Genomic DNA, 27,603 nt, shown 5'->3' on the forward strand with positions numbered 1-27,603 from the left:
TATTTATAGCATTCCACTAGGGTTAGGTTTGAATTATTTGGCATTAAAATAATGAAAATATCAGTTTAAATTTCCTACAAAAGTGGCCGGCCCTATACTAGTGGATTTGGGCCTAACTTTTTGCAATTTTACAGTTTTATCTTTTCTGCATCTGTTTTTCTCAAAAACGCCAATTTTCTAATTCAACCTTTTAAATGCCAATTCTAACTATTTAATAACTATAAATAATTATTAAATAATATTGTCATTTATCATATTTATTAATTGAACCATACAAAGAATCATAATTAACAAATATGCCCCTATAAACTCTTTCTTTACAATTTCGCCCTTACTTAGTGAAAATTTCACAAATAGACATAGTCTAATTTGAGAATTATAATTGATTAATCAAAACCAATTATATGAGTCTTACAAGTAATATTATCTCAACTAGTGCGGGGACCATGGGTCTATATAACCGAGCTTCCAATAAGTAGATCACGAATTTATTACTAAAATTCACTAACTTATTAATTCTTCGTTGAATCCACGCATAGAACTTAGAATTGCACTCTCAGTTATATAGAATGCTCTATATGTTCCACCATATAGACACATCATTAGTTATCCATTGTTATAATCCTAATTTGATCAATGATCCTCTATATGAATGATCTACACTGTAAAGGGATTAGATTACCGTTACACCCTACTATGTATTTTATCCTTAAAACACTTGACCCCGTATAAATGATCTTTCAGCTTATGTGAAATGAGTACTCCACCATTTATGTTCGTTTGGTCAAGCTCGAAGGAGATCATCCTTTGCTTACTATTCGCCAGATAGAAGCTATAGATTCCATGTTTATGCTAGCGCTCCCACTCAATTGCACTACCGTGTTCCCAAAATGTACGTATCACCCTGACCTACAAGTAGGCTTAACTAACAAATCAAAGAACATGAATAGCCTCTTGAGATCGAGCCTAATCATAACATGATTAAGATCATTTGATCTAGGATCAACTAGGCGATATTGACTTGAATAGATATTACGGTAAGTTTAATAAATCTAAGTCAAAGTTCAATATCGGTCCCTTCCGATGCATACTCCATGCATCCAACCTGAGCTTTACTTTAACCAATGTTCTGGAAAGAACATAGCACTTCTCCAAATGCAAGTAAACTCTGTTGTAGATTATCATATCAGTAAAACCCTATGTCTGATAAGTCTAGGAAACTTTATTCACATAGTCATGTTTACTTTCCAATGTGTTGACGGCACAATAAACAGGATCAAGTATGTGAAAAGGGTTTCAGATGAATTTATACATTATGTACATATAATCATGAAATAAATCATGTGAACCATGCAACATTAAATGTTATTTCTGATCTATACTAATAAGTAAATCTGATTATATTGAAATGAGTTTTATTTAGGGCATAAAACCCAACAGCTAGAGACTACCTGAGTAAGGTGGTTTGGGTGTATACGGCTAAGCTGCACTTTTTTTATGCTCTCTGTGGTGAAGCTGCAGCAGTTTGTTTGGCTCTTGAGGTTGTCAAGGACAAAGGGCATAAGTTTATCCTGGTAGAAAATGATTTTAAGGTAGTGATCAACACTCTCAACGGCTTACACCCTAGATGATAAAATGAAAACTACTCTGTATTTCGTAAAAGAATCGTTTCTTCCTTTATTACTTGTTTATTTTGTATTACTGCTAGAACCTGTAACTTTATAGCTCACAACATAGCCAAATGGGCTTTTACCCATAACCACTTTGGGTGTCTTGATGTAGTTACTATTCCTATGAATATTTTCTGTAACAATCGTGAGGTCTAATATTTTATTAAGGCTAATTATGATTTTTGCCTCCTAAACTTTGACATGTAACCAAATCATACCCCCTGAACTTTTAAGGTCGTTAAAAATGCCACCTGAACTATTGAAATTGTTAGATTTAAGGACTTTTGTCTAATTTCATTCAATTTTACTATTTCAGTGATTGTTTATGTACTAAATCATGTTCCCCAGATTTTGATATATACCAAATCATGCCCCTCAAACTTTAAAATGTATTAAATCATGCTCTCTGAACTTTCATCCATGTTAGACTTTTTTACTAAAATTGGATAAAAGTTCTTAAATCCAACAAGTACAGGAGACATTTTTAACGACCTTAAAAGTTCAGGAGGCATAATTTTGTACATGTCAAAATTTAAGAAGCATAATTCCTAATTAGCTTTTTACTAATGAACGTATCTTTTCAAAAAACCTAATGTAGTTACCAAAAAAAATCTTTTAATTATTTAAAAAAAATAAATAAATAATGTGTATAATATTAAAGTATTATAAAATAAAATATTACGATTAAATAAAATTATCATAAACAAAAATATTATTATGTTTACTTTTTACAAATAACAAATAAATTAGGCATTTTTTAATAAAAATTAAATAACATTAAAAAAAATTAATGCAACTAAAAATATATAGTAATATTAACATAGTAATATGTATACAAATATTATTTCTTTATTTATCAAAAAATAATATTTATTATTTCTCTTTTTTTCTTTCTTTCTGATTATTTAAAGCAAAAACCTCTCCGAAATAGCCGTTGCCGTTACGAGAAAAAGATTGAGAAAACAATTCGATGTGACCGTTACACACACAATAAATAAATAAATAAATAAATACTTTAAAATATATACACAAAACCAAACAAACAGACCTCGTCAATGAAATCTTTAGTGACAGAGAAGAAAGTTAGAGTTAGCAATGGCGGAAGAGCTAATGCAGCAACTGAGGTCGAAAGCCACAGAGCTTTTACTCAGAGAGGAATGGAAGGAGTCCGTACAAACCTACTCTCAATTCATCTCTCTCTGCCAAGTCCAGCTTCAAAAGGCTCGTGATCTTCAACCCAATCCAGATAACCTCTCCAAGCTAGACAAATCCCTCTGTCTAGCCCTTTCGAACAGAGCCGAAGCTCGTTTCAGACTTCGAGAATTCGCAGAAGCTTTGAGAGATTGCGATGAAGCGTTGAGAATCGAGAGTGCCCATTTCAAGACTCTTCTCTGTAAAGGGAAAATCTTGATGAACCTCAACAGATATGCCATGGCGTTGGGCTGTTTTAAAACAGCTCTGGTCGATTCTCAGTCATGTGGCTCCGAGAGCCTTAATGGGTACGTGGAAAAGTGCAAGAAGCTGGAGTTTCTATGGAGGACCGGTGCTTTTGATATCTCTGAGTGGGTCATGAATCGGTTCCAAGGAAAGTTTCCGGAGCTCTCCGAGTACATTGGCCCTGTTGATTTGAGGAAATCGGAGATTAGCGGGAGAGGGCTATTTGCTACCAAGAACATTGATGCAGGGACTCTGCTATTTTCGACGAAAGCAGTCGCCATTGAGAGGAGTATATTGGGAGGAAAAGTGCCCGATGAGAATGCCCAATTGGTCATGTGGAAGAATTTCATCGACCAAGTCAACAATTCCACTTGTAAGTGTCCCAAAACCCTCAATATGATCGGAAAGTTATCATCCGGAGAAGAAGAGTGTAGTCTTGAAGTTCCTGATATAGGCCTATTTAGTCCTGAGGCTGAGGATAATAGCACAAGCTTATGTTTTGAAAAGCTTGATACTAACAGGGTTATAAGTATCTTGGATGTGAATTCTCTTGTTGAAAATGGAGTTTCGGGTAAGGTTTTGGGGAAGAACGGTGACTATTATGGTATTGGGTTATGGGTTTTGGCTTGTTTCATCAACCATTCATGTGTTCCCAATGCTAGGCGAGTACATGTTGGAGACTATGTATTGGTTCATGCCTCTAGAGATGTTAAGGCAGGTGAGGAAATCACATTTGCTTATTTTGATGTGCTTTCTCCACTGGGAAAAAGAAAGGAGATGTGTAAGAGTTGGGGTTTCGATTGTGCTTGCAAGAGGTGTAAATTCGAGGAAGAGATTTCGTCAAGGCAAGAAATGAGAGAGGTTGAGATTGGAGTGGAGAGAGGAATGGAAGCTGGGGGTGTCGTTTTTAGGTTAGAGGAGGGAATGAAAAGAATGATGGTGAGGGGCAAAGCGAAAGGCTATTTGAGGTCATCTTTTTGGGCTGCCTTTTTTGATGCTTATAGCTCTGAAAAATCTGTGAAAAGATGGGGGCGGAGGATTCCTCCGGTGGACTCGGTGGTGGATAGTGTTGTGGAAGTGGTGGGAAGTGATGAGAGGGTGCTAAAGATTTTGTTGGGAAGATTGAATAAGAGTGGTGGGGTGGTGGAGACTGAAAAAGCTTTCAAAGTGGGAAGAGGACTGTATGGGAAAGTAGTGAAGAAGCAAGCTATGAAGACTCTTTTAGATGGCCTTTCTTCTTATTCATGATTCATGAACAAAAACCAAAGCTATTGGCTAAATAGCGACGATCGAATTTTACGACTTTTTCCTTTTTCTTTTACTATAGTTTCACATTGTTCATTATTCTAGAACACAATGTGTTTGTGTTTGTTTGCTATAATGAAAGCCTCATGATTTGTGGTGCAAATGTTTTAGTGTTTGTTGACATGAATTAGATTTCATACAATTTATTATAATTTGACGATGAGTGAAAATTATAATAAATTGAAAGATATAGTAAATTTAGAAAACATATAGTAAATTAAGAAAGATACAATGAAAATTACACAATATTTTTTTAAAAAAAAGTTATTTTATCGGAATTATTATTATTATTTTTTAAAAAAAAAAAGAAGTAATTATGATTTCTGAGGCTCTGTAACAAAATATAACTAAAGAAATTTAGTAAATCAGTTAATCATTGTAAAAATCCCTTCTTTTAAGTCTTTTTTTTTTTACCTATATGTTATAATGTAATTTGTATCATTTCTAATTTTAATAAGGCTGTACTTTCATTTGTTACTTTTGTTTTTGTACTACTACTTTTCTTTTGGACGTTTTTTACTCTAAGACATAATTATTTGCAGTCTAGAATAAGGTGTCGTTTGGTAACATTTTTGTTTTTTAATTTTTTAATCACAAAATGAAAGTAAAACTTTTGTTTTTAAAAATTTTGTTTTTTTAAAAATAAAAATGCGTTCTTTAACCACTTTTGATTTTTAATTTTAAGAACAGAAAACAAAAGTATGTTTTGTAAAGTTTATTTTTATTTTTATTTTTTGATTTTATTTACGTCGTGTTTAGGTCCTGGGTCGAATTTGGGTTAAGGTCAGAGGACGGGTTCAGCGCTAGGGCCGTGGGAGTATTTGGGTTCGAGTTTGATTGAAGTTCAAAATATTGATTGAGAAAAAAAAAAAACTGTTTAAAAAAATATTGATAGTGATTTTCTTTTGTTTTTAAAATTTTGATTCTCAATTAAAAAATTGAGAAGTAAAAACAGTTTTATAGAACATGTTTTTGAAAAATATTTTCACTTTTTTAATTTTAAAAACAAAAAACTAATTAAAAAAGTATTACCAAATGCCACCTTAGTTTTTTTAAAAAATCACTTAATGTTTTCCTAAGTTTCTTTTACAAATTATTTTGTGTTAATGTAGTTGTTTTAATTTTATTTTCATCTTTTCTTATTTTATTCTAATAATAATTGTTTACACAAAAATTTGACTCAATGACAAGACAACACTTTTGACACGTGGCAAGAAGGAAACAACCCTGAAGCCAAATCACTAAGACTAAGGTGGTCGACTTGGGCATTGAAAACTACGTCGGTGCCCTAGTTGACAATAGTGGGTAGCCCAGTAGGCACCAAGATCCAACAAAGTCATTTTTTGGTACAATCTTTCAACAAAGTTCAAGCGAATAGGTCCTAGCGTCAATGTTGGGCGCCCGAGTTGATATCCTGTTGTCGTCTCGCATCAATTTAGTTCCTATCAACTTCTTATGGGCTATCTGCGCAGCCACTATCCTAAGATAGATGAGAGACATGCCCTAACCAAGTTTTAGACTTTGGCGATAAGTCTACGTGAAACAACAACCGTGCACCATGAAGCCCTAATGGGCGCCTAGGTTGACATTTAGTCAATTTGGGCGCACCGTGTCTAGGGTTGAAGTTTCTGGAGATAATCTTGGTGTTGGGATTTATGCCTTAAAAATAAGTAATTAATGGATAATATATTAGAGAATATATGAAATACAATTATAAGATAAATGATTACATTAATTATAGAAGTATAATTAATAATTATCTAAAAATTTCTTATGTATATGGAGAATGTATAATCTTGTAAGGATGTATAAAAAGATTAAGATTATAGAATATGAATAAAACTAGTCAATAGTGTATTTAAGTAAAAGAACTTTAATATAGAAGTACTAAGTACGATTTACTATACACTGTACTCTAGTGTGTGTGTGTGTGTGTGTAATTTTGTTTCGGATCACATATGTAAATAGACATGTAGTAAAGGTACTGTGTGTACTTTGATTATACATTACTTGACCGATATGAAATAATATCTTTCATTAACGTGTCGTTTTCCATGAAAGAGTTATTCATATCGCAACGATAATCATTGGTAGATCAATCTAAATCCTGAGTATACATGAACTCCTATTTGTGCTCATTGAGTTCTTTGATTCACCTGTTAAAATTTCTCAAAGAAGATGATTCTTACAACATTTATTTGGGGAGCTTAATAACATGAGTAGTAGGGAACATGTTATACAATAATAGAATAGAATCTAATCTTTCTTAACGGATCGAATATTAGTTCTATTATTGTGTTAATTCTAAGAGTGCTAACAATTGGATTCAAATCTATAATACGTTATAGATTAGCTGTTCACATTGAATTAATGGTATATAAAGAATCAAGAGATAATTAGAAGGGTAAAACAATAATTTTGATCAACTATAATTATGAACTAATAATTAGAGGGCAAACTACTTATATTGATTATATCAATAACTACTAGTAAGAATTCTGTAAATATAATTTTATATTGTCAAATAGTGCAATTTCATATTTATAGTGGAGTAATAATAGAATTTATAAACTGGATTATTCTATTAATGAGATTGATAATAATCAAGTGTTTATTGGAGCTTTAAAATATAGGTCCATGGTCCCTAAGTCACCTCTATATAACACAGTACAGGGGAAGATTTATTTGATGAGTAAATTTGGGTGAGAACTAATTTTTATGAGAAATAATTCTTAAGGAAAAAATAGTAATTTGTGGAAATTATTATTTTCAATAATTATAACAAGTATGAATTGTGTAATTGAATAGTATTTAAATATTTAGTTTTGTTTGATAAAACTATATTAACTAATTAAATATAATATTATTCTTAAAGAGAAAAATATATTATTTTAGTGAAAATAATATTTATTTTAATTCTTGTAAAATAAGAGATTAATGAGAATTAATTAATTATTATTTACTGGCAAAATAAATAATAAATCTTATTTGTGGTAAAATTAAGAAATTAATTTTGGACCTTAAAATATGGCATACACGTATAGGCCTAGCCCACACGTGTAGGGTGACATATAAATGCTCATTAATTTTGTTTGATTATTTTAATATTATGATAAATCAAATTAAATTAATTAGTTAATTTTTTATTATATTATTAAATAATTTATTTAATCAAAAAGATAATACTAAAATAAAATGATTTAACTGATTTTTGTTAGTCAGTTATATGGTATTTATATTTGAATTTGAATTAAATTAAATATTATCTTTTATTTTAAAGGATTACATAAATGGTTTGTTTATAACCTTATATATACGATATCCATCAATACAACAAATAGCTTGAGAAAATAAGAGAATAGAGCGATACTTTTTAGAGAGAAAATAAGATTGAAAAATAACATTAATTTTTAATTCTCTCTCTCTCCTACTTGCACGCACTCTCTCTCTCTCTCTCCTCTTCTCACATGCCTTACAAACTGTATTGTGGTGTGAGATTTGTGTTCTTCCCTATCTCATCACAGTATCTCATGAGTTAAGAATATACTGTGATTACAAAATTATACTCGTTCAATTGAATCTAATAGCCCCCTCTATTCCTGAGTGTTGAGGTTGGTTTGGAAGATCGTGGTGTGAACCCTTTAGCAAGTTCTTAGATTAGATGTTCGATGATATTACGAAATGATAGTGAGGATCCCTGATAGGCTACAAGAGATATTGTCTCTCTTTCTATTCGTCTAGATTTAATCTATATATATTATGTTGAGATCCTTGGGCTTATGGTTCATATTAGATTAAATTATTTTTAATCGAATCCGCTTCCGCTTTTTTAACTCTGATATTGTTATACCCGAAATTTAGCTGGTACTTCAGAAAAAGACACGTGTTAAATTGGGGAATATGAATCAACAAATATAATGATAATTATATTAGAAGATATTAAAATAGAATAACTCATTAAATGCGGAGCTGATAAAGTATATTTATAATTTGCTGACTGTAAAGTCTTAAGCGAGATAAGGATGTACAAACTATTAGTTCACGTATTGACGAGAAAACCATTTAGTATATGAAGACATGATCATAAGGACAACTTTAGTTATACAAAGCGAGGCACCAACATCGCTACGTATGAAGAGATGTAAATAAGACATGTTGACTGTTAGAACACTTAGCGTATAATATACATTATACAAACTAAGCATAACAGTAGAATGAACTTGAACAACGAATAGCGAGACATCCATCTCGCTATAGGAGGGCATACTAATGGTACTTTCACTAATCAGCTTCAGACATCTTTCAATGAGATTCACTGCTCCGTCGAGTCAGCTCTCTTAGATAGAAGCTGACATTCAAAAGAAGTTGATTGCTAAAGTTCATCTTGTCACCAAGAACTACGATTGTTAGACGGAGCGTTATGTCTTCAATCGCAGAAATGACGAGACTTACATTATCAACCTCAGAAAGACATGGGAAAAGCTTCAGCTTGCTGCCAGGGTTATTGTTGCTATGTTCCCAGTGAGAGGTCCTAACACGATACACTTTGCAACGTATTTAATCCACGCACGTATTGACCTGGTAAAAGCGGACTAATCACAGCTGTGCGATTTTCAAATAATAATCGCATTTATTTTACGTGGGACGTAATCAAATCCCACAATTTCAGGGAATTATTGTTGTAGGATATCAGTCTGATTTGTAATTAACTGTCCTCCTATGTAACTATAAATAGAAGCAGGATACACTGAAAAAGGGACGAAAAATCCTTTAGAGAAAAAGCCCTAGTTTTGTATCAAAAATCTAATAAGATAGACTCGTGAACTATGTAGAATTTTAACTGCAAAACCACGTAAAAAAGCTGTGTTATTTTTTTTCCTTTTACTACTATTATTTCTGCGCAATACCATCACGAAATAGGCTTTAATTTAGTTAACAAAAATATGCGTTAACAGTTTGGTGCTTTCATTGAGAGCCTTTGTGAAAAAAGGTCAGAAAAAAACCTTTCTCCATGGCTGACAACGCTGAGAATGTTAATACTCATCCTGAAGAGACCACTCACCTTCCTGGAAAAGAGCCAATGGGCTCACGGAGGCCTCCCAACTCGCAATCTACGCGGACCACTCGTTCCAGGAGGACTCAACCTGAAGGTGGCCCAAGTACACGGTCTACTCGTTCCAGGAGGACTCAACCTGAAGGTGGCCCCAGTACACGGATCACACGTTCAAGGAGGACTCAGCATAAAAATGGCCAGAATCCAAAAACAGGGTATGAAGAGCCTGAAATGAATGTTGGTGGTGCTCAATCCAGGCCATGTGATGAGGATGGTGCCTATGATCCTACAAGATACGTGCCAATTGTTGAGTTGGAAACATGCCATCTCAAACACCGCCTGGAGGAGGCAAACTGACGGAACGCTGAGTTGGAACGTGAGGCTGCCGCGGCCAGGGCGGCACAGGAGAACAATACACAAAATCAACCTGATCCTGGAGTGAGAAAACCACGAGGCAGACCTCGCGGTTCACGACCCAGGAGGTAGGAGACGACTCAGGAGAACCCTCAAAACACTCAGGAAGAATAACCTGGGGAAACTAAGGGTCCCCCTGAAAATGAACAACTAAATGATCGGCCAGAGCCTTCACACAGAAATGAGAATAGAAGGCGACCAGAAACCAGGGAACAAGAAATCCCTCGTGGGAATGAGGGAAATCCTAGGACTCAACCTGGGACATGTGGGTCACCAACGAGGCATCGCCAACGTCCTTCTCGAACTAACAGGGAAAGGTCACGAACAAACCCCAGCAGGGGCACACAACGAACCATACCTAAGGGAGAAGGACGAGACGTGAAGAGGCGAGTGTTACCTCGGAGCGCACAAGAACTCATAGTCAATCAACACGAGGAGGAGAAAGTACTTGTCGCTACAACGATCGAGAAAGCACAGGCACAAGAAACTGAAAGCTACTCAAGGACGAGGTCCGTGAGTAGGACAGTCCATGAGTAAGACGAGATCCGTTAACTTGTGGTAGGTCATTCACTCTCTCCTTCTCACAAGAAAAATCTTATACAAAAGCAAGTATACATAAACTCTCCCTCCCTTATGTCTTGTATGCGGATTGGAGTTTGAAAGTGATGCACATCTCTTCTTTTCTTGTGCCTTCTCTTGGCGAGTCATGATGAATATTAGTCTATGGCTGAGCAGCAGACTTTGGTCATCTAAATTTGTGGATTTCCGAGATCGGATTAATTAAAAAAAAAAACAAAAAAGTTTGTTGATAGATGTGTATTTAGCTGTGCTAGTAGTAGTATATAAAATTTCGAGAAAACCGTAATCTTTGTGTCTTTGAGAACAAATGCTCAACACCAAAGGTTATTAATAAAGCAATCAAGAAGAGCATCAAAGCCAGAATTTTCTGTCAAAAAGTAAATAAGCTCTCCAGAAGAGAAGTTTTAAAGTCAATTAAAAATCTGTAATGGCTGTGTTGAGATAAGTGTGATTTGTAACTTGTTGAGTTAATAATCCTTTAGTTTGATTAATGAAAAAATATTTCTTGATCAGAAAATGTAGGATACACGTGAACACGATTATCAACACACAAACACAATAAGAGAATTGCAGAATTTTAAATCATCCAATAAAAATACTTTTAATATCTATTTAAAGATAAAAAAAAAAAAGGAACAGCAATGTTTCTTTACAATGTTTCAAGCAAAGAGGAAACTTATATAGCCACCGCTTCTTACGGACTTTAAATTATATTACTTCAAACGAAGACAAATTCCGGAATATAAGTCAAGAAGCAAAGAGAGACCAAAATTACCATGATTTCTTCTTCAATCTTTTGATATGTCAGACATCCGCACAAGCTTATAGTAAAGAATACGATCATCCCTTCCTGTGTTGCTCTCTAACAATGCGCTCTGCACAAGTTCCTAACGCAGGGCAAGAGAAAAAAAGAGAACCCACCTTAATAAAATAATAAAAAATAAAAATAGTACACACATGATAATATAATTCAGAATTTAATCAAATGGAGACTCACCTTGACATCCCTGTGCGAGAGGAATTTCCCCAAGTTGTGGATAATCAACCGCATATCTTCAACCTGTAAAGGCAAACATATACATATATTACTCGCCATTTCAGAGTTATCATTAAAGAGAATTTCATGTTCAAAAGAAGAAGAAAGTTACCCTGATGTAGCCAACTCGATTCCGGTCAAAAAACCTAAAAGCCTGTTTAAGAATAAAAGTTCTATCAATGCACAGTCCAAGAAAGAATACAACCAAAATACAACTGAAGAAAGAAAGATACCTGCAATAGCTCCTTGTCAGCAGACGCCTCCTTCAACTTTACAGGAGTTTCTTTCTCACCAGTATCTGCCTTTGTCTCAACTTTTTCAGCTGGTTTTTTGTCCGATTTGGCTGTTGTCTCTGTATCCTTGAGGTCAGGTTGTCCCTTATCCAAGTTGTCATCCTTCTCGTTTACAGGTTCAGCGTTTAAGCTTGTTTCCTTGGTACCATTTTGAACAGACGAATCACCTGGAGCATTCACATCATCCATTTCTTCATCCTCTTCTGGGTCTTCCTCTGGGTCTTCTTCCTCTGGGTCTTCTTCTGGATCTTCCTCATAGTCTTCATCATCATCATCTGTTCCATTTTCTGTCTTCACTTCATCACCAGGATCAACCAAGTTACAGGTTTTCGCCTCAACAGCAATATGCTCCTCCACTGTATTTTTATCTTCCTTTTTATCATCTGGATGGGCCTGATTTGATGTTTCAGTTTCAGATGCTTGAGTAGATTGGTTGTTGACAGAGGATTTCTCAGTCTTGAGACGTTTTGATGGTGACATTTTATCAGTTTCATTCCCTCTCTTCTCTTCCCTTTGCCTCTTATTTTGCAATCTTTTCCTCACAAATTTCACACGCAATTTCTAAACAAAAACAAAGAGCAATGAAAACAGTACGTTAGTAAATTACTTATGGTAATATGCATATCCATATTTGTTAACAAGTCTCAGACTAACCTGGAGAAAAGTGAGGAGACGACAACCCATTTGATACTGAAGCATTTCACAGAGTGTCTCAGCAAAGAGCGAAAGCTACAAAATGATAAATATACATATATATATTTAAGAAAAATCCATAAATAAACTAGTGCGTTGTTTTGACATTTACAAAAAGACAATACGTGAACCAAGAAAGCAAACCTCAAATGTTGATTCTTCAACATCTTTATCAGAATAATCCAAGAGTGTTTCCAGAGCCAGTGACATGGATCGTAACTGACAAATTTTAAAAAGACGAGGATTATTGGATGAATTAAGATGAAGGACATAACTAATAAATATTTCAAGACATAATGCTACCAGACTAACAAAAGAATTTACCTTAGAATTCTTGCTCGATTTTGTTTGTAGAATAAATCCTGGGTGTCGAGGAGGTTCTTCAGGTTTTTTCTTTTCTTTCAATTCTTTATTTGATTTGCTTCTAGATTCATCCTTTACATCTTTGGCCTTTTTCTCCTTAACATCTTTCGATTTCTCGTCATCTTTCAATGACCCGCTCTTACTATCATTGATGTCCTTTTGGGATATTTTCTTCTTATCTGTTTCTGTCTCTTTTCTAGTAGCACTTCGCTCACCGGCTCCCTTCACCTCTTTCTTCTCTGCTTTTTCATCCTTTACATCTACTTTACCAGAACTTCCTGTCTTATCTGACTTCTCTACAACTTGTGCTGTTTTAAAAATATTTTTTTTTTCTGATGATTTAACTTCAGTTTTCATGTTATCTGCATCAGCCTTTTGCTTCCCTGTACTTGGTGTTCCATCTACTGATTCAGCAGCATCTTTCTCCTTACCATCGTTGGATTGCACAGTAGCAATTTTTCTTTTTGGTACCCTCTTGATAATCTTCTTCTTGACAGTTTTCACACTGGTATCTTTCCCAGCTGCAGCACTGTTTGGATCTAATTTATCTTTTAGTTTCTCTACAGAGGAATCTGTTTCCTTGTCAACTTTCTTCTCAGAATGTGCAACTTTATCCTCACTCACACTAGCTTTCACCACTTTCTTCACTACTTTTTTCCTAGCAAAAGTTTTCACCCCACTTGACGCAGATGCATCCTGTTGACCTGAAATTTCTAAGTTTGCATTATTATCCTCTTTTTCATTTCCATTATGATGTTTGCTTGCAGTATCACCAGTAGTCTTGCCAACAACTTTCTGTTTGACAACCTTCTTTATAATCTTCTTCTTCCCAGTCACCACACCGCCAGTTGCTTGAGCAACAGCAGTTGCTCCCTCTTCTTTTTTATCCACTTTCATCTCTTCCACCTTTGTGTCACCCGTTGCTTCTGATGCATTTCTTTTGGAATTGTTACCATCTTTCTCCTTTTTTTCAGCATCTTTAGCTTTTCCAGAAGATGAAGCCTCTCTTTTTTTCTCTTCTTTGTCAACCAGTTTAACATCTTTGAAGGAATCATTATTTTTATCTGCAAGCCAGGAAAAGGTTAAAAGATAGAAAATAAACTGATGGCATAGGCACAAAAATCCAACACCTACAAGCATTCAAACTTTACCTTTTAGTGCATCTTTCACCTTCATTTTCTGAAAGAATCAATATATTAGGTTCGTTAACAGCAATGAAAGAACCCTCACAACTTGAGAATAAAAACATAAATTCATTTTGAGCACTAAGGGAAAGAATGGCTTTGTCAAGCACCTCTCTTCGCAGTGAAAGAAGACGGTCTCTTTCAGCAACAACCTTCTGGTGTGCAAGCCATTGTTCTCGCCATGCATCCAAAGAAGGGAGACATTCAGACAAATCGGGAAGAAACAATACAGTAACCTCCTTATGACTAAACAGTCCATCCTTTCCAAGTCTGTCATAGTGTATCTGCATATGGCAAGCAAAATTTATAAATTTATTTAAATTTATAAGCAAAACTATGGCATATAACATTATGAGAGAGAAAAGAGGAAACAAAAGAAAACCTCAAGAAAACGGTTCCAGTGCTGGCAATTTTGCAGATCAAGTTGAGCAACATCCTTTGCATATCTATAAAGAAAAATCGCTTAGTGTATTTACCAAAGACAATTTATTGCCAGAAGTTAGTACTAAAGAAAACAAAGGTTCAGCATTAACCTTTGAGCAGTATGAATTAAAGATGTATCATCAACAGATGGGTCCCCACCATCAACCGATTTCCAAGGGCCACCAATTGCCATGAAAGAATGATCCTTTTTAAGAACAGCGAAGCGAAGGATGTTGTAGATATGGGGTATGCGATCATCAGAAATCTTTTCAGATGATAGCTCCTCCAGAGCATTCTTGCTAATTCCACTCATTAGAATAAACTAACAAATAAACAACAAAGATGAAGAATTATTCAATATTGTATCAATTTAGAATGCCATCTAATGAAACTTCCACTAAAATATCCAAACTATTAACCAAGCTATCTGGCATAGAGGTGGATTGGAGTGTATATGACAAGACTATTATATGGGATTAGATTACTTGACTAAATGGATTGTTGAGTACCATGTTTAGTGCCATATAAAACTAAAACATTATCATGGATTAAAGAATGTTTTTAAGCAATTATAATATAATGCAAATAGTACGGAAAAGTAAAATCAAGTAACATTTACGTAAAGAAATTAAAAAAAAAAATAGAAATGAAAACTAATAACACAATGTGTGGCCAGGCAAAAGTTTTGCTTGATGCAAGATTGTGTCATGAAAATTCATTTCAGATGAATCACTCACAGTAATTTACAGAGTAAAACTTCTCTAAAGTACAGCTGAAGAAAATTTCTTACCTTTGCATTCCACACTATATTTCCATGTCCTGATTTTGAAGATTCTTCAGACAAAAGGTTAGTAGAATCCTTTTTCGACCCTGATGTGCTTTCTTCTTCAGCAAAATCATGCTCAAAACTGTTCCAATATCAATAAGAGACCCAATATTTAAATTTCCTTTTTCCTCTCCCTTTTCATTAATATAATAACCAAAATGCTACACAGCCTATTTTCCTAAAATCTGAGGATTCCCCCTCGTATGGGGTGATGAAAAGTTCCACAACTGCTCAGAGTTCTCATAAATTTTATAATCAAATTAATTAAAAAAGTAGACGAACTAAATAATTTCAAAATAAAATCATTAGCATCAATCCTCATCCCTCATCAAAATAAATGAAAAACAAAAAAATAAATAAATAAGAGAAGGAAAACTTTCACAAGTACCTGATGGGAGTATGGATAGAAAGTTGAAGATTCTCCTTTGGCCAATATACAATTGCCTGATAAAAAAATAGTTAGAGATTGTCACCAGAATCTACATGGACATTAGACACTAAAGATGGACCTTGGAAAACTCAGGGGATATGAAAAGTCTGGGATATTGTCACCAGAATATAAATGGATATCAAAATCAAAAGATGGACCTTGGAAAATTCAGGGGATATGAAAAGCCTGGAATACTGTCACCAGAATCTAAATGGATATAAAACATTAAAGATGGACCTTGGAAAACTCAGGGGATATGAAAAGCCTGGGATATCGCTTATCTATGCACAGATAGTCCCTCTCCTCGTCAACCAAACTGGAAGTATAAACCTGCAGAAGAGAATAAAATATGTGCCAATAACATTCATAAACATCTTAGTCTCAAGGAAGAAAAAAGAGTAAACGCATACAACAAAGAGTTCCATTCTCAATATTTCTTTCATCTGTATTCCATTTGCCTGAATGTAACCGTGTTCCAATTTCCACCCACCACCAGCTAAAGAAATAAAATGCTTACATTCAAAATATTCTCCATACCCCAAAAAATCCATATACCAGAGGCTAGCAGCAGTACAGAAAAAATCAATTTCCACATACTTACACCAGCATAACAAGTTGGAGATAAAAGAAGAAAAAATTGAAGTTTAAAAAGGAGAGAGACAGAGAGAGAAAGAAAGAAAATGCATTGTAAGACACAAGAAGATACAAAGAAAATGCTGGAGCCAAAGGCAAGCACAACAGATAAAGAAACCCAGGAGGAATGTCGGAAAAAATAATGCGGAAAGAATGTGGTGGGAAATGCTGGACTGAGAATATAGAAAGAAACAATGCATTGAGAACGTGGTAATAAGCATGGCAACATGAATACAGAAAGAGAGAATGTGGACAGAAACACAGCAGTAAGATTGTGGTAAGAGAGAATGCAGCAAGAATTGACAATAAATTGAGAATGTGGTAAGAAACATTGCAACAAGAATACAGAAAGACACCTTGCAGGGAGAATGTATTAGGAAACATTGCAGTGAGAAGCCAGGCCCCCACAGGAAGAGGACATAAAATGAAAAATGGTTCCAGCACAATGAACTAATAAAAGTAACTGAGGTTGAGGAAATTTAAGTCAACCAGAATGAAGAGCTCAAACGCTGATCCCCAAGGAAGGTGAAAAGCAGATTGCAACAGTTTGAACAGTTTAGCATTCTCATTATCATTTTAATGGCTAACTTATGCTTTTTACCTTGCAGACATACTCTCTCCTTTTCTCTTTAACAGGGGAACGACGCCTTCAGGATAACAGAACACCAACAGTTAGTGAAAAAGGCTGCAAGATACACAAGCAGCTATAACAGAACCAGTCGACGCAAAATAAAACAAAAAGATCCACCTATGCAAAGCTTCGCGTTGAGGGGACTCTCGTCGCAATGGTCTCCCCTCCTTTAACAAAGACGCGCCTCGACGATCCCGAGAAACTCTTGGTAGACTTCGATCACGCCTTACTTCAAGTGCACGTTTGCGCTCTCGCTCTCTCTCCTTTTCTCGACGTTCCAAAATGCGCTCCCTTTCACGATCTCTTTCTTTTTCTCGTTCTCGTTCCCGTTCTCGATCTCGATCTCGGTCACGTTCCTTCTCCCTTTCTCTGTCTCTTTCTCTATCTCGTAAACGCTCCCGACGACGTTCCTCCTCCCTTAGCTCAAACTCTCGAAGGTAACTAGCCCTATCATCCTTTAGCTCATCAATCCTTGCGTGACCACTGCGAGGCAATACACTACTAGGATAATCTGTCTCAAGTGATGAAGCATGTAGCCCTTTCCCCATGGCGTAATCCCTACCAGGAGGGAGGCTCACTCCATAACCAGGATTTGAAGAGCTTTGTGCATACACAAGGTCATCAGCATTTCTCCGTGGGGCTGCCCCTAATATTGAAGGGGCATGTTGTGTGTTGTAGGATGAAGCACCAAGTAACGATATATTGCGAGAATCAGCATCAACTCTTCCTCCATAAGTGATGAGATCTTGGGTGGGATGACGACTAGCAGCAGCTCTTGCTGCAAGATAGTCAGTTTCTCTGCCAGAAATGTGTTGCTACTCAGTTCTATAAGAAAAACATTACCATCTAACATAGCTAACTGTCCAAAGACTATCACCAGTAAAAAAAAGGCCAACTTCCCCAAGGAAAGGGAATAACGAAATGGGATGTTCATTTAAGATGAAAACCTAACTCAGATTAATCAAACGTTTCTGTCAAGAAACAACTAATTTGCAGTCAAACGTATAAGATTAGAGAAAAAGAGTACCTGGCATTCCCATCAAGAGAAGCAGATTGCAATGATTGTGACTTCAATAATTGTTCTTGCCGAAGCAGAACTGCCTGATCAATCCGATCATAAATCTCACTCTGTCACAATATATAGCAGAAAAAATATAGATATATTAAATATTTAAAATCTGGCAAGAAGCAAAAATCGATGAAAAGAAAGAAAAAATAATAACCAAAAAGGAATGAGAATATGAGAAGAGTAAAAATCAGAAAATATAGCTAAAAAGTGATGTGAATACAGTACCTGATGTGCGAAACTGACAGAATCAGCATATCTTCCAGTTGATTCATTTTGCAAGTCCCTTCCCATATATGAACTTTGTCTTTCCCCATATTGTCTTCTGTCTATAACAGGATAATCAGGAACCTTTTCCCCATATAGTTGACCCCCTTTATGAGCATACCCATGGGTTGAAGAGGAGACATAGTCACCAGAGGAGAATTTCGGTGAATCTGGAACAGCTGAGGTATAAGCCCCACGACTTTCCAAAGTAGATGTTCCCGCTTTGGTAGTTATTGATGGAACCTGCTCAAATAGCGTACAGCATTAACATGTGCATCAAGTACTACAATGCACCAGATAATTCAGAAAAATATATATATATACACAAGGAGCTAGCTTTTCAAGTGGGGCCTCAATTTTGCCCCTACATTTTCTGTTTTAGGCACCTAGAGAGATTATATTCAAAAAAAGAAATCATATATGTCTACACCATGTTACAGTCAGTATCCTACACAATTTTGAAAATTTTTGAATAATTTATGGCATCCAAAATAAAGTTTAAAACAGTTAATTGCACGTAAAATAAAATAGGCACGCTTGCACCTTAATATTTGAATCACATTTTCGACACCTTAAACAGAGAAAATGCTACTATAACTATAATTTACTCTTGTACGAAAAAAAAAAAATATAGGTTTTCTATGTACCGAAAACAAAAAATGTCCTTCCGATAAGGGCAAAGTAATTCCCCTACCTAAAAATTTTCTTATATATATATATGACCCGGTTATCATTAATTAAAACACTCCGTGTGCATACTATATCTAGATTAGAATAAAATTGTTTAAACAAGTTCGCATTTGTTTAAATAAGACAATTCATTCCTATGCATCAGTAACAAAAAGGATAATTTTGTGATAATTTCTTAAAATAAACCATGAAAACCACGTCGAAAGAACATTTCGCAACTACGCTATAAAAACTGATAGAGAAGAAAGTAATTAGCGAAGATATCGCAGTAGATAATACTAAAAAGTATCTTAACATATATTTTTATCCTACCTGAGATACACCAGTCAAAGCAGTCGAGCTATACAAAGAACCATATTGTCCCCCGTAATGTGCCGTGGCTGAAGGATGAGCTCTATATGCAGTAGCGTCGGCTTCTTGGGAAGAAGCTAACATGGAGGTATGACGAGAAGATATGGAAAGTTGAGAGCCCCCGTCCGGACCTCCAACAGTACTTCCGGAATAAGCAGAGCCCAGCTATAACATAAGAAAAAATGGGGTGAAACTATAGAAAAAAAAAAATGGAACAAACAAAAAACAATCAAAGCAAAACTAACATAGCTATGTGCTCTTGAATTTTAAAAAATTAATAGCAATTGCAATGGGATTAAACAGCGAGAAGATAAAGCAGAGTTGTTTTTTACAACGAAACAACAACAACAAAAACAATACCAGTATACCTACCACCTCTGAAACCATCCCTCGAGGGTTTTTTTCTAATTTTCTAATGAGGTTAATTGATACCCATATGGAAAGAATTGTAGATTGTAAAACTAACATAGAGAAAAGACAATTTACGTTTTGGCCATAGGCAGGTTGCCCAGCATAAGATTGTTGACCGTACGCATTACTCCCTCTTGAAGAATACATTTTTCTTTCACATAGACGAAGCAATAATTATAATAAAACCTGCGAAACGAAACAATACAAATACATATATATATGTATGAAAATCACAAATTGAGGAACTACGAACCACATAATCAGGTTTTCAATAACAGAAGTTTCAAAAATCCTAATTTTTCCTAAAAAATATAAAAAATAAAAATAAAGGAAAATCCTAAAAGAAATCTTACCGGAAAATAAATATAGAAATAAAGAAAAAGGAAACCCTAACCAATTGAGGATAGCGAAAGATTTGGTTTTCCAACAGCGAACAAAACCCTAACTCGGAGGAGGAAGACGACTATATGAGTGAGAAGTTAGATGTTTTGGTATTTTCAATTTCGGTGTCAAAATCCTTTATTTTTCACTGTCTCGCGGGCTAACAAATGGGCCTATGAAAGCCCACGTCCCTATAAAGGGCTCGGTATGCCCAAATACGCTACACACATTAGTAGATATATTTTCATAATTAACAAACAAAAATATTGCAAAGCCAATCTACTAATTAGTTTGGTCTATTAATCTGATAGTTTGGTGGTAGTTTTCAAAGTTCTCTCCAAATGGCCTTTTCTTTTGGTTTATTAATTAGTAATTGCAATTTTTTTTTATGAATATTACAAATCTTATTTCTTATCTTCTTTTCATAATTTTCAAATTTGTTTTATTTCAAGATCTATAAATATAGATAGCACATTGTTTAGCTCGCAACTTTTTTTTTTTTGAGAGCAATACTCATTCTGCCCTTTAGAATCTTATAATGACTGATTTACCGTTTAATGAAAGCATCCATTTTCATTAAAAAAAAATATATATTATAAATCCAATTTATCATTTTTATTAATATTTTTAATGATTATAGATTTGGTAATCTATCTTTCTATATAGAAAAAAATATACATACTATAGAATTTTGAAAGTTCTTACGTTAAATATGCACTTTTAAGTTTGACCAATTTATATAGTATTTTTTTGTTTTTAGGTCTTTTTATGGTATTTGATATGTCATATATATATATATATATAAATTAGGCTTTCAAATCTCATATTTAATATTTTTATTTGTTTAGGTAGTTTTATTTGTCACTAGTGCCGAAAAAGTCATTGGAGTTTGCTGCTGGTGTTGGAAAAATTACCGGAGTAGCTGTTGGTGTCAGAAAAGTCGTCGGAGTTGCTGCCGACATCAGAAAATTTGTTAGAATTGACATTGTCGCCGGAAAAATCACTAAAAAAATCACCAAGTAATACTTTCTTGGTGATTTTATGGTGACAATGCCAATTCTGACGACTTTTGTGACACTGGCAGCTACTCCAACGACTTTTTCGGCATCGACAGCAAACTTCGGAAAAATTATCAGAATTGGCATAGTCGCCGGAAAAATTACCAAGAAACTATGATTTTTCCAGTGATTTTTCCGACGACAATGCCAATTCTGACGACTTTTCCGACACCGACAGCTACTCCGGTGACTTTTTCGGTACTGACAGCAAACTACAGAAAATTTGTCAAAATTGGCATTGTTGTTTCTTGATGAAGAAACCAGTTTCTTGGTGATTTTTCCAGTGATTTTTCCAGCGATAATTCCAATTCTGATGACTTTTTCGGCACCGACAGTAACATCGACGACTTTCCCGACGTCGACAGCAGCTTTGACGACTTTTTTGGCACCGTTAGCAAACTCATGTGTCTTTTAAAACCCTTAGGTGACAACTCGGTGATCAGCTTTGTAGTTTCATTTGTTTTATTTTTTTAAAAAAAATGTGAATGAAATTTTAATATCTTTTATGGTAATTCAATCTCATATATGTTAAGTTTTTATTTCAAATACCATATTTTTTTCTATTAAATTTCCTTACCATATTTATCTAAACTAGCATTATTTTTACCATATTTATGGAATTACCCCATATATATATCTATATATATTCATGGCTTCGGCTACAGTATATATATAACTAAAAACGTGACCCAACACGTTACACGGTGGATGTCTCTAAATATGACACATGTTTTGTTTGTAGCTTTAGAAAATATTTTATTGTTTTTTTTTTTTTGAAAGAACTTAGAAAAGTTCATTGCAATAAAAAGTTGGGAATCACAATAGGGGATCCCTCCCTCAAAATGTAGCCATTACACTGACTATTTTCTCTAGCCCATTTTGCTAAAGCATCACAAGCTAAATTGTCTCTACGAGAAATAAAAAAGAAATTACAATCATCAAACAAGTTACACAAGTTTAATATCTCCAAAGCCAGAGGTTTCAACTGCCAAATTGGGGGCAAATCTGTTTCTTCAATGCATCAATCAGTACTTTTGCGTCCGAGGCACCGGCATACCTTCTAAATCCTTTCTCTCTAACTAGCTGCATAGCCCATTGAATTGCCAGCAACTTTGCCTCAGCTGTAGAAGAAGCCGAAACTTGCTTGGTGAACCACTCCGTTTTGTTGTTTTGCCTATCCAGTAATCCCACCGCAAGACCTGCCTTGTCCTCCTTCCAAGATGCGTCCGAGACACTGAATATATCAGCAGTGTTGCATACCGTTTTTCCAATCACACCAGTAGGTGTTGTTACACCTATGTCCGAATCCTCCTTCATTGCTCTTAAGGCTTTAGAGTGTCTCCTCATAATGGAGTCTCTTATTTGTAGGATATCAACTACACCCCCTTTGAACAAGAGTTCGTTTCTAGCTTTCCAAATACCTTCAAACAAACACCTCACGAAAGATAGGAAGCTAGCAGTATGCTGCCTCGGGATACTTTCCAAGAGCCTCACTAATCTTTCCTTGATCGAGTTACCATTACCTACCCCTCCACGGGAGGAGAAGGGGCTGCCAAACCAAAGCGCCCATGCACAATGACAATCCCAAAATAAATGAGTGTCAGATTCAGTTTCTTCCCCACACATAGAACAAATCTTATCCCTTACAAAAACTAACCTTTCTTTAGTCGGTAGGCAGTCCGAAATCACTCTCCATAACATCATCGAGTGCCTGAAGTGCAACCTTGGGCTCCAAACTTTCTTCCACAGTTTGCTATCTATACTCGGCCCATGAGCTTGGGACGCCTCATAGCCTCTCTTCACTGTGAACCTCCCATCAGTCGACTCCTTCCACACTAACACAGCTGTGTTCTCACTAGGTAATCGGCCAATTCTAGCAATTCTTTCACCCAACGTATCGCCAAACATTTCCTTAAGAAGCCCAACATTCTAGCAACCATTATCAAGAGAAATATCTGCCACAGATCTAATATTTGGAAATCTTGGCCTTACTCGATCCATAAGGTTTTGAAAGTCGCAGTAGTCGAGCCATGGGATCCAAGGCTGCTTCCAAATATCGACCGTGTCCCCTCTACCAACTAGAGTCATTCCTCCCCTGCGAATTACATCTCTAGAGCTGAGAATTCCTTTCCAAAAGGCTGAATCATTATCTCTGGCTTGTGTACTCCAAAACGAGGCCTTCTTGCAATATTTCTCCGCTAGACATTTAACCCACGGCCTATTCAAATTTGAGGCCATCTGCCATGCCAGCTTGGTAAGAAGTGCTTTATTCATGTCCTCCATCTTCCTAAATCCCAAACCTCCTTGGAAAGTGGGAGTACAAAGTTGATCCCACCCAACCAGGGCCATGTAACGCTCCTTCTCCGTATCCCCCGTCCACCGGAATCTCCTTATAATCTTATCAATATCACGGCAGCTAGAGAGTGGTAGTTTGTTTGTAGATATTGCATACAACGGGATCGAGAGATCTATCGATTTCACCAAGGTGGTACGCCCCGCAAACGACAGCAGCTTCGTTTTCCATCCTTCAATCCTTTTCATCACCTTTTCTCTCAAGTACATATATTTATTTTGTTTTTTCCTTTTGAATACAAAAGGATTCCCCAGGTGCTTTTCATTACCATCACACACCCTTACCTTTAGCACATTTAGTATATTAGCCTTTAAAGGACTTGCCACATTCTTGGAGAATAGAACACTGGATTTCACCAAGCTACACTGCTGGTCGGACCAACTCTCATACTTATGAACACATTCCAATATTTTGGACGCCATGTTCACATTAACACGGGTGAACAAAATCGTGTCATCTCCGAACATCAAATGCGTTATTGGCGGGGCAGACCTTGATATTGAAATCCCATGGAACCGGCCACATGATTGCTGTTTAATGATTAGCTTGGATAGCACATCATGGCATAGCAAAAACAAAAAAGGAGACAAAGGATCACCTTGGCGTAGTCCCCGTTGTGGATAGAATTTCTTTTGAGGCACGCCATTGATTAACACCGAGTAAGAAACCAATTGGACACATTCCATTATCAAATCACAAACTTGCTTGTCAAAACCATTACCTTTGAGCACCTCATGGAGGAAGTTCCATTCAATTCTATCATAGGCTTTGAGCATATCTAGCTTAATCGCCATGAGCCCTCCCTTACCTTTCTTCCTCTTAATCATGTGAACCAATTCTTGAGTTAGAATTGACGATTCAGCAATCCACCTTCCCGAAACAAAGGCTGATTGGAAAGGGGATATCAACTTGTCAATAACCTCCCGTAGTCTGGTAGCAAAGATTTTCGATATAATTTTGTAGGCAAAATTACACAGGCTTATGGGTCTGAATTTGTCCACCGTACTCGCATTCTCCTCTTTAGGGATCAAGCATATAAAAGTATAGTTCAGCTGTCTATCCAACAGCCCCGTTTGGAAAAATTTTTGAACCATTTCTATTACCTCACTCCCCACTATCTCCCAATATTTTCGATAGAAAAAACCCGGCATCCCGTCGGGTCCCGGGGCCTTCAAAGGATGCATCTCGGCCACTACATTCCAGATTTCCTCAGCCGAGGGAATACTTTTAATCCTTTTGTTCTCATCCACCGAAATAACTGGCGACTGAAGCTCATAGAAGGCCCCATCTATAACCGTTTCCTGGGACTTATACAATTCCCGGAAGAACTCATTGAACACTATCCCAATCTTCCGCTCACTCGTCTCCCACACACCAAGGTTATTCTGTTGGAAATTATTTTACCAGGATCTAGATTTACTAACAAGTATGTTGGATTAACAACCTAATATGAATTCTAAAACAATGAAAATAAACACATATAAAGTTAGAAAACCTTACAGTGGGTGCAGCGGAATAATATGACTCCTTCCGTTCAGATCTCTAGCCCTTGATTCCTTTCTGTAGCAGAGCATCACCAAGATCTGAACCTGGATCTTCTTTTCTTCTTCTTTGATGCAGAAATTCCATAGTCTTCCATACTATGATTGAGATACCACTTGATGTGTGTGGGCACTACTCATCTCACAAGGATTTCGAAATTTTCTCTCATTTTCTCTCTTGAATTTCGTGGCTCATCATCCATGCAAGAGAAGAGAGCAAGGTTCCTTTATATAGGGAAAAGGGAGAGCACAACTTTCCAAATAAAACAGTTTCCTTAATTACTGTGTAATCAATTAACTGCCTTATTTAGTGTGATCCACCACTTTCCTATTATAGCTAGGCTTTGATTAGCAATTACACGGCAATTAAAAAATAAAAATAATAATTGGGAAACACAAAGGAGTGCTCGGCCCATAGAGGGAAATGGGCCTCACTTGGATTTTGCAGTTTCCTCAATTTTATTTCTATTTCTCCAAAAATGCCATTTTTCCAATTCTAATCATTTAAATGCCAAAACTAATTATTTAATAACTAAAATAGATTATTAAATAATATTGTCATTTAAAATAATTATTAATTAGACATGCAAAGTCTCTCAATTAATAATTAAACCTAGAAACCCTTTTCTTTACGATTTCATCCTTAAACTGTGAGAATTCATAAAGTAGACATAGTCTAACTTTTAGAATTATAATTGATTAATTAAAATCAATTAACCGAGTCTTACAAGCAGTATGGTCTCAACTAGTATGGGGACCATGGGTCTATATAACCGAGCTTCCAATAAGTCGAACCGAATTTACCAAGTAAATTCCCTAACTTATTAATTCCTCATTGAATCCACACTTAGAACTTGGAATTGCACTCTCAGTCATATAGAAACGCTCTATATGTTCCACGATATAGACACGTCATTAGTTATCCATTGTTATAACCCTAATGTGATCAATGATCCTCTATATAGATGATTTACACTGTACAGGATTAAATTACCGTAACACCCTACAATGTATTTTATCCTTAAAACACTTAACCCTGTATAAATGATATTTCACCTAAGTGAAATGAGATCTCCACCATTTATCTTCGTTTGGTTAAGCTCGAAGGAAATCATCCTTTACTTCTATTTGCCAAATAGAAGCTATAGATTCCATATTTATGTTAGCGCTCCCCCACTCAATTGTATTACCGTGTTCCCAAAATGTACGTATCACCCTGATACAGAAGAAGGCTTAACTAACAAATCAAAGAACACGAGTAACACTCTTGAAATTGAGCCTAACCATATCAGGATTTCGATCATGTGATCTAGGATCAACTTATGATATTGAATTGAATAGATGTTTACGGTAAGTTTCAAAATCTAATTCAAAGTTCAATATCGGTCCATTCCAATGCATACTCCATGCATCCGATACTGGTAAACTTTGCCAATGTCCTGGAAAGGACATAACACTTTTCCAAGGTGTAAGAATACCTATCGCTGATTATACCATGTCAGTCTAAATCCAGTGTTCTGACAAATCAAGGAATCTACTTTTGAACAAATAATAAAGATTATATTCCACTGTGCTGACAACACTATAATCTTTAACCAACTCATATGTTCTGGACTTAAAAAGAATTCATACATTATATACATATAATCATGAAATAAATCATGTGAACCATGCAACATAAAATGTTATTTCTGATCTTTATTAATAAGTAAATCTGATTATATGAAATGAGTTTTATTTAGGGCATAAAACCCAACAAACTCCCACTTGCACTAATATAAAACAAAAAGTGCATTTCAAATAATCATTAACACCTTGATATACCAATCAAGTGTAATAGTAGTAAACTCCTCGTAATGGGATCTGACATGTTGAATTAAACACAACCTCTTCTCCACCATTACTCTTCCTTAATCACAAAATCCTTGATAATGTGAAATTCCTCTCTATATGTCTACTCTTTTGGGATACTGGATTCTATACTTTTGGGCAACTACTCTTTCGTTATTCAGGAAGTAACCCTAGTAGTTAAGGCAAGTTGGAACACTGCCACAAATGTATAGAACTTTCCTTAGACTGAATAAGTATCTTTCCTGCAACTTTTAACATTCAGTCTCTTTCTGGTAGACCAAGAGATTTCAGATAGGTTTTTACACTTCTCCAAAATCGCTACTCCACCCCCAAAGTAATCACCATCTCATCAGCAGACTTTCTAGCACACAGGCAAGTCTCGAAATCTGATGTGGTGTAGTCTAAGAGTTTTAAAACCACTCTTATTGACTAACATATAGTTCCTCTTCTTAATCTTAAGATTTACTTGATTTTCTTCCAATGTTCTTCTCCTAGATTAATCTGATACTTACTCATTACTCCCACTCAACAGCAGGTGTCTAGTCTAAGGCATGCAAAAGCATATCTGAGACCTCTCACTGTTGATTTAAGAAATTCTTTCATGGCTTTATCTTCTCTGGAATAGTTGAGACTTTTCCTTAGATAAATCAAATCTATATCTAAG

General features: G+C 35.5%; 3 protein-coding genes across 4 annotated transcripts; 1 reads left to right on the forward strand and 2 right to left on the reverse strand.

Moving 5' to 3' along the window:
• Nucleotides 1-2,689: 2,689 nt before the first annotated feature.
• LOC115698794 (methyltransferase FGSG_00040) lies at nt 2,690-4,515 on the forward strand. Its single transcript, XM_030625976.2, has one exon. It carries the CDS (start codon nt 2,766-2,768, stop codon nt 4,353-4,355), a length of 1,590 nt encoding a protein of 529 aa, XP_030481836.2. The 5' UTR covers nt 2,690-2,765; the 3' UTR covers nt 4,356-4,515.
• Nucleotides 4,516-11,017: 6,502 nt separating this feature from the next.
• LOC115699413 (protein SHORT ROOT IN SALT MEDIUM 1) lies at nt 11,018-20,305 on the reverse strand. 2 transcript variants are annotated; one of them, XM_030626804.2, is made up of 21 exons: nt 20,150-20,305; nt 19,831-19,941; nt 19,306-19,509; nt 18,265-18,546; nt 17,998-18,098; nt 17,088-17,768; nt 16,941-16,986; nt 15,944-16,036; nt 15,665-15,720; nt 15,241-15,358; nt 14,561-14,772; nt 14,410-14,473; nt 14,138-14,311; nt 13,995-14,022; nt 12,805-13,907; nt 12,625-12,699; nt 12,442-12,516; nt 11,728-12,348; nt 11,607-11,648; nt 11,456-11,518; nt 11,018-11,345 (listed from the first exon to the last, which is right to left on the reverse strand). In XM_030626804.2, the coding sequence occupies exons 2-21, from the start codon at nt 19,900-19,902 to the stop codon at nt 11,247-11,249; spliced, it is 4,209 nt and encodes a 1,402-aa protein (XP_030482664.2). In that variant the 5' UTR covers nt 19,903-19,941; nt 20,150-20,305; the 3' UTR covers nt 11,018-11,246. The 2 variants fall into 2 exon arrangements, with proteins under 2 accessions (XP_030482664.2, XP_030482665.2); XM_030626805.2 differs by having other exon boundaries at nt 20,109-20,263.
• Nucleotides 20,306-21,987: 1,682 nt separating this feature from the next.
• LOC133030399 (uncharacterized) lies at nt 21,988-23,102 on the reverse strand. The gene is made up of 2 exons (XM_061103136.1): nt 22,252-23,102; nt 21,988-22,102 (listed from the first exon to the last, which is right to left on the reverse strand). The coding sequence occupies exons 1-2, from the start codon at nt 23,100-23,102 to the stop codon at nt 21,988-21,990; spliced, it is 966 nt and encodes a 321-aa protein (XP_060959119.1).
• Between the last annotated feature and the right edge of the window lie 4,501 nt (nt 23,103-27,603).

The sequence above is a fragment of the Cannabis sativa genome, chromosome 8 (genome assembly GCF_029168945.1).
Source record: "Cannabis sativa cultivar Pink pepper isolate KNU-18-1 chromosome 8, ASM2916894v1, whole genome shotgun sequence".
Lineage (NCBI taxonomy): Eukaryota > Viridiplantae > Streptophyta > Magnoliopsida > Rosales > Cannabaceae > Cannabis > Cannabis sativa.